This window comes from Pseudophryne corroboree, chromosome 2, assembly GCF_028390025.1.
Source record: "Pseudophryne corroboree isolate aPseCor3 chromosome 2, aPseCor3.hap2, whole genome shotgun sequence".
NCBI lineage: Eukaryota > Metazoa > Chordata > Amphibia > Anura > Myobatrachidae > Pseudophryne > Pseudophryne corroboree.
The window spans coordinates 929945774-929955707 of NC_086445.1; the positions used below are offsets into that span (position 1 = coordinate 929945774).

Consider the following 9934-nt stretch of genomic DNA (forward strand, 5'->3'; position numbering starts at 1 on the left):
TTTCTAGAGTAGTAGTATTATTATTTTTGTGACAGTACTGTCAGTTCGATTGCTTGATACAATTAAACAAGTATTAGACAACTGTACACTATTTCACAATGTTCTATCTCTTATCTGTAACTAGCTATCCATCACTGCCAGTTTATTGAGACATCTCTTTTGTTGGTTTTCTTTTAATCTTCTGCAACATGTAAACGTGCATATACTGTATATTTGTTTAAAAATAAGGGAGCACACTATAGTGCATTTATATCAGTAGAAATATCTTGATGTCAATATAGGTGAAATTGTCAGGCAGAACAGATAATTGTATCGTATGTATGCCGGAACATTGGCGCTAAACTGTTTCAAATGATCTTGCAATGGTCAGATCAGGAGGTCCAGGATCTGTTGTGCTGATTTTGTTCCAGACCTCCCAATCCCACTGAAGAGGTACGCGCTGAGATAGACATTGCTTAGTGTGTACATCCGATAATCACTCTGTCAGATCTTAGGTAGTTATTGGATATTGTGTACCCACCTTTACACTAGTAGACCTCAGGTCATTGGTTCCTGCTGAGACTTCATGCTGGGACATTTCTGATTGGTAACCTCCAACCAGGAAATGCTGTACTGACTCCCCGGCCTGGTTTCTGATTAGGTTCGTCTATACGTACAGAATAATGTCACTTATGATGCGTTTAACCACAGGAAAACTAATTTTCAATTCTCTTTGTTTTATAGTTGGATTTAATGTATTTATTTTGCTTATAGCAGCAATCTGTTTGATAACTTATCAGATTTATATTGATACCACTTTTAATTATTATAAAGACACATTTAATATATACATAGAGAGAGAGCAAGCGATAGTTTTGTTTTTTCAAAATTACTATATATTGTCCTTTCTAAACAATCCTAGAGAATAAATCCAGAGTAATCTTTACTTTATGCTTTACTGGGCTCTGTGATTCTAAATAACAATGCCCTGATTCTGAAAACAGACTAGTTAGTATGATTTCCTAATCCCCATGCTATCTAGAATTTTTAGCAGTATCAAATTGCTGCATATTATCAGCTTCTTTACTGACGAAAAAATAATGTGGGAAAAGAAGTTTTCAGGATAAAGTCGCTTCTTGTTTCTTTAAGCTAATGGCGACTACATGTTGTCTGCAAAACAGCACTGATGGTCTATGAAAGTTCTTCTCTTCCATTTGTTCCTTGTAAAGCATCCTTTTAGTTCCATGTGCATATTGTGTATGGAAAGGTTCAATGAAAACACTCTCCTACTCTAAATTTTTATTAGTTTTAAAAACTTTTTCTACTGTATCTTTGTTTTGTTTTTCAGTTCATTCCAATGAATTCTGTTCAGTGTAAGCTATTACTAGTAAAGATAACACTATAAAGCAAATCAAGCTTTCAATTCAGTTTGTAATAACCATGTAGGAATAACATCTAAAATCCTATAAATATATGTTATTGAGTCGAATCAGCCAGTTCTAATCACACCATATCAGTGTTAGTTTGTAAGACTTGCTAAACTAATATTGCACAGTAAGTTATTTCTGATCTCCAAAGTCACCTAGGAATCCTCTTATGTGGATAGATGCACTTAGCATGAAGCCGGGTGAGGTCCTGGAACTCCTTGGTGACTTAGCAGCTGTACCATTTATAGCAGGGGATACAGTGTCCCATATATATGTGTGCAGCAGTTGTTCTTGTGTAATGGTGCTGCTTTTAGTATAATTTGTGTTACATGTATCTCTTTGTGCCTGCATGTTTCATTCTTGGGGCCGACAGAGGTTGAGAAGAAGACCCAAGTGATAGATTAGACAGAAAGGGACAGACTCATGTAAGTGAGAACGCCTTTCCCAGCACTAGTAAATAAGCATAGATCTTTTGCACTGCTTTCCCTTCCCTGTAGTTGGTGTAGTCACACCCTTTTGTCTTCCTCAATGTCTTAGTGATTGTTGTAGCATGATGACTAGCAGACAATGTATATGCACAGCATGACAATCCTATTTATACTAATGTAATATAAATATGTGCACAAAAATATAAAATAGAAATAAAGACGCAGAGTGTGGGAGAGTCACTCTGTAACTACAGTAACTGAGCAATGCCCTGGTATAACTGAATTGGTATTTGCAGCAGAACTAGAAGCGTGCACTTAAAGGGTCTTCCCTGATTTTGTTTTACCATGCATAGAAACGTAAATGTGTCTGTTCTGTAATTGCACACCGGACACCAGTACAGTGGAGAGAACTCATCCAGTTGAAAACATAGAAATGCTGTATTCAAGATACTGTCTGGATAATGTTAAATTGAAGCGTATTTTGGGATTACGCCCTTCTGGTGATTGGTCTTGGCTGGTAAATGCTGGGAAAATAACTACTAGGAGGTTTCCTATTGAAAGGCAACAAGGAATATTGACTGGGCAGCTTAATTATCATCGGTTTTGATATGTTGTGATCTGTATAATGATATTTAACTGAAGATACACTATAGGCTGAGTTCTCTTATATTTCCGCTTTTCTATGTCAATGTGTTCAGCAACAGGGTTGTTTATAGAATAACTCGTATACGCTTTTCTCTGACGTCCTAAGTGGATGCTGGGACTCCGTAAGGACCATGGGGAATAGCGGCTCCGCAGGAGACTGGGCACAACTAAAGAAAGCTTTAGGACTACCTGGTGTGCACTGGCTCCTCCCTCTATGACCCTCCTCCAGTTAGAATCTTGTGCCCGGCTGAGCTGGATGCACACTAGGGGCTCTCCTGAGCTCCTAGAAAAAGAAAGTTTAATTTAGGTTTTTTATTTTCAGTGAGATCTGCTGGCAACAGACTCACTGCTACGAGGGACTAAGGGGAGAAGAAGCGAACCTACCTGCTTGCAGCTAGCTTGGGCTTCTTAGGCTACTGGACACCATTAGCTCCAGAGGGATCGAACACAGGGCCCGACCTCGATCGTCCGTTCCTGGAGCCGCGCCGCCATCCCCCTTACAGAGCCAGAAGCAAGAAGACGGTCCTGGAAATCGGCGGCAGAAGACTTCGGTCTTCATCAAGGTAGCGCACAGCACTGCAGCTGTGCGCCATTGCTTCCCATGCACACCTCACACTCCGGTCACTGATGGGTGCAGGGCGCTGGGGGGGGGGGGGGCGCCCTGGGCTGCAATATTAAGTACCTTGGCTGGCAAAACTACACATAATATATTCAGAGACTATATATGTGTAAAATCCTCTGCCAGATATACCTACAAAAAAGCGGGAGAAGTCCGCCGAAAAAGGGGCGGGGCTATCTCCCTCAGCACACTGGCGCCATTTTCCCTCACAGCTCCGCTGGAAGGATCGCTCCCAGGCTCTCCCCTGCAGTTTCCAGACTACATAGGGTAAAAAAGAGAGGGGGGGCACTACATTTAGGCGCAATATTGTGTATACAAGCAGCTATTGGGAAAATCACTCAGTTACAGTGTTAATCCCTGTGTATATATAGCGCTCTGGTGTGTGCTGGCATACTCTCTCTCTGTCTCCCCAAAGGGCTTTGTGGGGTCCTGTCCTCTGTCAGAGCATTCCCTGTGTGTGTGCGGTGTCGACTTGTTTGATGAGGAGGCTTATGTGGAGGCGGAGCAGATGCCGATAAATGTGATGTCACCCACTGCGGGGCCGACACCTGAGTGGATGGATAGGTGGAAGGTATTAACCGACAGTGTCAACTCCTTACATAAAAGGCTGGATGACGTAACAGCTGTGGGACAGCCGGCTTCTCAGCTCGCGCCTGCCCAGGCGTCTCAAAGGCCATCAGGGGCTCAAAAACGCCCGCTACCTTAGATGGCAGACACAGATGTCGACACGGAGTCTGACTCCAGTGTCGACGAGGTTGAGACATATACACAATCCACTAGGTATATCCGTTGCATGATCTCGGCAATGAAAAATGTGTTACACATTTCTGACATTAACCCAAGTACCACAAAAAAAAAAAAGAGGTTTTATGTTTGGGGAGAAAAAGCAGCCAGTGTTTTGTTCCCCCATCAGATGAGTGAATGAAGTGTGTGAAGAAGCGTGGGTTCCCCCGATAAGAAACTGGTAATTTCTAAAAAGTTACTGATGGCGTACCCTTTCCCGCCAGAGGATAGGTCACGTTGGGAGATATCCCCTAGGGTGGATAAGGCGCTCACACGTTTGTCAAAAAAGGTGGCACTGCCGTCTTAAGATACGGCCACTTTGAAGGAGCCTGCTGATAAAAAGAAGGAGGCTATCCTGAAGTCTGTATATACACACTCAGGTACTATATGGAGACCTGCAATTGGCTCAGCATGGATAGTGCTGCTACAGCGTGGTCTATTACCCTGTCAGGACAGGGATACTATTTTGCTAACCATAGAGCATATTAAAGACGTCGTCTTATATATGAGGGATGCACAGAGGGATATTTGCCGGCTGGCATCCAGAATTAATGCAATGTCCATTCTGCCAGGAGGGTATTAGGGAACCGGCAGTGGACAGGCGATGCTGACTTTAGAAGGCACATGAAGATTCTGCCTTATAAGGGTGAGGAATTGTTTGGGGATGGTCTCTGGGACCTCGTATCCACAGCAACGGCTGGGAAAGAAAAAATTTTACCTCAGGTTTCCTCACAGCCTAAGAAAGCACCGTATTATCAGGTACAGTCCTTTCGGCTTCAGAAAAGCAAGCGGGTCAAAGGCGCTTCCTTTCTGCACAGAGACAAGGGAAGAGGGAAAAAGCTGCACCAGACAGCCAGTTCCCAGGATCAAAAATCTTCCCCCGCTTCCTCTGAGTCCACCGCATGACGCTGGGGCTCCACAGGTGGAGCCAGGTGCGGTGGGGGCGTGTCTCGGGAACTTCAGCGACCAGTGGGCTCGCTCACAGGTGGATCCCTGGGTTCTGTAAGTAGTATCACTGGGATACAAGCTGGAGTTCGAGGCGACTCCCCCTCGCCGTTACCTCAAATCAGCCTTGCCTGCTGCCCTCGAGGGGAGGCAGTACTGGCGGCAATTCACAAGCTGTACTCCAGCAGGTGATAATCAAGGTACCCCTCCTTCAACAAGGCCAGGGTTACTATTCCACAATGGTTGTGGTACCGAAACCAGACGGTTCGGTGAGACCCATTCTAAAATTGAAATCCTTGAACACTTATATACGAAGGTTCAAGTTCAAAATGGAATCGCTCAGGGCGGTTATGGCAAGCCTGGACGAAGGGGATTACATGGTATCACTGGACATCAAGGATGCTTACCTGCATGTCTTCATTTACCCTCCTCACCAGGAGTACCTCAAAATTGTGGTACAGGACTGTCATTACCAATTCCAGACGTTGCCGTTGGTCTGTCCCCGGCACCGAGGGTATTTACCAAGGTAATGGCCGAAATGATGATACTCCTTCAAAAAAAGGGAGTTATAATTATCCCGTACTTGGACGATCTCCTTATAAAGGCCAGGTCCAGGGAGCAGTTGTTGGTCGGAGTAGCACTATCTCGTGAAGTGCTACAACAGCACGGCTGGATTCTGAATATTCCAAAGTCGCAGCTGGTTCCTACGACGCGTCTACTGTTCCTGGGTATGGTTCTGGACACAGAACAGGAAAAAGTGTTTCTCCCGGAGGAGAAGGCCAAGGAGTTGTCATCTCTAGTCAGAGACCTCCTAAAACAAATACAGGTGTCGGTGCATCAATGCACGCGAGTCCTGGGAAAGATGGTAGTTCTTACGAAGAAATTCCATTCGGCAGGTTCCATGCAAGGATCTTCCAGTGGGATCTGTTGGACAAGTGGTTCGGGTCGCATCTTCAGATGCATCGGCTGATAACCCTGTCTCCAAGGGCCAGGGTGTCGCTGTTGTGGTGGCTGCAGAGTGCTCATCTTCTAGAGGGCCGCAGATTCGGCATACAGGACTGGGTCCTGGTGACCACGGATGCCAGCCTCCGAGGCTGGGGGGCAGTCACACAGGGAAGAAACTTCCAAGGACTATGGTCGAGTCAGGAGACTTCCCTACACATAAATATTCTGGAACTAAGGGCCATTCACAATGCCCTAAGTCAGGCTAGACCCCTGCTTCAACACCAGCCGGTGCTGATCCAGTCAGACAACATCACGGCGGTCGCCCATGTAAACCAACAGGGCAGCACAAGAAGCAGGATGGCGATGGCAGAAGCCACAAGGATTTTCCGATGGGCGGAAAATCATGTGTTAGCACTGTCAGCAGTGTTCATTCCCGGAGTGGACAACTGGGAAGCAGACTTTCTCAGCAGGTACGACCTCCACCCGGGAGAGTGGGGACTTCATCCAGAAGTCTTCCAAATGATTGTACACCATTGGGAAAGGCCACAGGTGGACATGATGGCGTCCCGCCTCAACAAAAAGCTAAAAAGATATTGCGCCAGGTCAAGGGACCCTCAGGCGATAGCTGTGGACGCTCTGGTAACACCGTGGGGGTACCAGTCGGTGTATGTGTTCCCTCCTCTGCCTCTCATACCCAAGGTACTGAGAATAATAAGAAGGAGAGGAGTAAGAACTATAGTCGTGGTTCCGGGTTGGCCAAGAAGAGCTTGGTACCCAGAACTTCAAAAAATTATCTCAGAGGACCCATGGCCTCTGCCGCTCAGACAGGACCTGCTGCAGCAGGGGCCCTGTCTGTTCCAAGACTTACCGCGGCTGCGTTTGACGGCATGGCGGTTGAACGCCGGATCCTGAAGGAAAAGGGCATTCCGGAGGAAGTCATCCCTACGCTGATTAAAGCTAGGAAAGAAGTAACCGCAAACCATTATCACCGCATATGGCGAAAATATGTTGCGTGGTGTGAGGCCAGGAAGGCCCAACGGAGGAATTTCAGTTGGGCCGTTTTCTGCACTTCCTACAGTCAGGGGTGACTATGGGCCTAAAATTGGGTTCCATTAAGGTCCAGATTTCGGCTCTGTCGATTTTCTTCCAGAAAGAACTGGCTTCACTGCCTGATGTTCAGACATTTGTTAAGGGAGTGCTGCATATTCAGCCCCCTTTTGTGCCTCCAGTGGCACCTTGGGATCACAACGTAGTGTTGGATTTCCTAAAGTCACATTGGTTTGAGCCACTAAAAATCGTGGATTTGAAATATCTCACGTGGAAAGTGGTCATGCTGTTGGCCTTGGCTTCGGCCAGGCGTGTGTCAGAATTGGCGGCTTTGTCATATAAAAGCCCTTATCTGATTTTCCATATGGATAGGGCAGAATTGCGGACTCGTCCCCAGTTTCTCCCTAAGGTGGTATCAGCTTTTCATTTGAACCAACCTATTGTAGTGCCTGCGGCTACTAAGGACTTGGAGGATTCCAAGTTGTTGGACGTAGTCAGGGCCCTGAAAATTTATGTTTCCAGGACAGCTAGTGTCAGGAAAACTGACTCGCTATTTATCCTGTATGCACCCAACAAGCTGGGTGCTCCTGCTTCAAAGCAGACTATTGCTCGCTGGATTTGTAGTACGATTCAGTTTGCACATTCTGCGGCTGGATTGCCGCATCCTAGATCAGTGAAAGCCCATTCCACGAGGAAGGTGGGCTCTTCTTGGGCGGCTGCCCGAGGGGTCTCGGCTTTACAACTTTGCCGAGCAGCTACTTGGTCGGGGTCAAACACATTGCTAAATTTTACAAGTTTGATACCCTGGCTGAGGAGGACCTAGAGTTTGCTCATTCGGTGCTGCAGAGTCATCCGCACTCTCCCGCCCGTTTGGGAGCTTTGGTATAATCCCCATGGTCCTTACGGAGTCCCAGCATCCACTTAGGACGTCAGAGAAAATAAGATTTTACTCACCGGTAAATCTATTTCTCAGAGTCCGTAGTGGATGCTGGGCGCCCATCCCAAGTGCGGATTGTCTGCAATACTTGTATATAGTTATTGTTAACTAAAGGGTTATTGTTGAGCCATCCGTTGAGAGGCTCAGTTATATTTCATACTGTTAACTGGGTATAGTATCACGAGTTATACGGTGTGATTGGTGTGGCTGGTATGAGTCTTACCCGGGATTCAAAATCCTTCCTTATTGTGTCAGCTCTTCCGGGCACAGTATCCTAACTGAGGTCTGGAGGAGGGTCATAGAGGGAGGAGCCAGTGCACACCAGGTAGTCCTAAAGCTGTCTTTAGTTGTGCCCAGTCTCCTGCGGAGCCGCTATTCCCCATGGTCCTTAAGGAGTCCCAGCATCCACTATGGACTACGAGAAATAGATTTACCGGTGAGTAAAATCTTTTTTTTTTTTGTGTGTTCATTTTTTCTTTGCTTTTTTTGTAGTTTAGCTTTGATGTTGACATTGACCAGCCATGTTCCCCTCTGAATGAATCTATTTCCAGTGACTCAGCAGTTGAATCAAAGGAGACATCCTCCGAAACCACCGAGCTGTATCAAGGGATCACCTATACTAAGAAAAAGAAAAGCTTCTTCTCTAAAGGGAGGAAACTCTTTAAAAAGCTAGGCTCCACGGGAAAGAACTTGTAACTATGGCCTGGCATGTCCAAGCTGTCATACAGCAATAATACCACGTCATCATATGGAAACAGTGCGCAGCTTCTGTTCCTTACCGTCCATCCGCTGGCCCTTCCGGCATTGGTCAGCATTGCCACTTGTAAATAGTATTTATTGTTAAATGGTCTGTGAAAAGATTCTTAATGTCTGTGACAGCAAGATACAACGATGAATGTACATGGAGCGTGTCTGAAAACATAGTGAGGACGCCAAACTGATTGTACGCACTGATGAAATACAGTAAGAGCTGCAACAGGGAACTTGAAGCCTGGATTTGGCAAGCGTATCCCTCTTATGTGCACTTGATAAGTGACCATGCCTTTTAGGACAACAAGGAATGTTTGCACTGTCTTTTCTCCTCAACTTTTTATGCCACGTTTTGGGAAGCGATGCTCAGAAAATAGTATTTCTGGCCCAGCTCCTCAACTCTATATGGGAGAGAATAAACGCCAAACTAGCAACCTCAGTGAGACTTGATAGCGCTTACCCTTTTTAAGGAAAATAGCTTTGTTATGTTGTGTGCATGTTGGAAAAAAAATCTGAATGTTCCTTTGCCTTATTTTATCTGGTTAAACATTTTACTTGTTTACAAATGTTCTACTGCTGCGAGCAGATAAGTAAGATGTTGCTTTGAAGACAGTGATGTATACATAGCGACTTGGAGAGTGTTTTATTCTATTGTCCATTTTGTTATTATCCCCTCCCAACATCAGAGCCATTATTCTATGTAATTGTGACCAGCATTTTTCATGTTATTTTTTGTGCATGTTTGAAACAAGAAAAAAAACATTGTTTTGAAGGTTTGTGTTTCTGCCCACAAAATGTTTGGAAATGTTAAGTGACACCCATTGGTGTTACACCATGTTCATTGTTTACAAACGCAAATACATTTTATTATAATAAAGTATATTTTCACTACATTTCGTTTTTCTTGTCATTTTTGTTTAATTCTTAAGGTGCATACACACGATGAGATTTTGACTGTAGGCTAGTTTTGACTGTAGGCCAACTCCCCAGAGCCCAGAACCACCAATTTTGACTATATTTACTTGCGATTTTGACTATATCAGCGGTGGCCAACCCGCGCCTCTCGAGCCGCATGCGGCTCTTTCATCCTCCGCATGCGGCTCGATGCGCTCCCGGCCACCGCTGCCCGACACACCACCCTCACAGCCGCAGGTCTCCAGCGGCGGTGTGTATCTTCAATTCTGCGGCGGCCCGTGAGCCAATCAGAGGTCGCGGACCGGCAGCTTAGACTCCTGATTGGCTGCCGGTCCGCGACCTCTGATTGGCTCACAGGCCGGCGCCGAATTGAAGATACACATCGCCGATGGAGGGGTAGGAGAGGCGCGCGCTGCGCTCTCCTTCCCCTCACAGTAGCGCTTTGGGTTTGTTTGTTTTTTTGGGGGGAGTGAGGCACTGTGGCGGCATATGAGGCACTGTGGGGGCATCTGTA

General features: G+C 45.8%; 1 protein-coding gene across 15 annotated transcripts in view; it reads left to right on the forward strand.

The window, feature by feature from the left end:
* The window catches only part of TSPOAP1 (TSPO associated protein 1), a 941658-nt gene extending 932260 nt beyond the window's left edge, over positions 1-9398 (forward strand). For 10 of the 15 annotated variants that reach the window (XM_063956204.1, XM_063956202.1, XM_063956206.1 and 7 more), the window contains one exon: positions 8248-9398. In XM_063956204.1, coding sequence (XP_063812274.1) covers positions 8248-8451 — 204 coding nt within the window. In that variant the 3' untranslated portion in view covers positions 8452-9398. Of the gene's footprint in view, positions 1-1779; positions 1832-8247 lie in introns of all 15 variants that reach the window. The other 5 variants (XM_063956210.1, XM_063956209.1, XM_063956211.1 and 2 more) reach the window with 5 other exon arrangements.
* Positions 9399-9934: the final 536 nt, after the last annotated feature.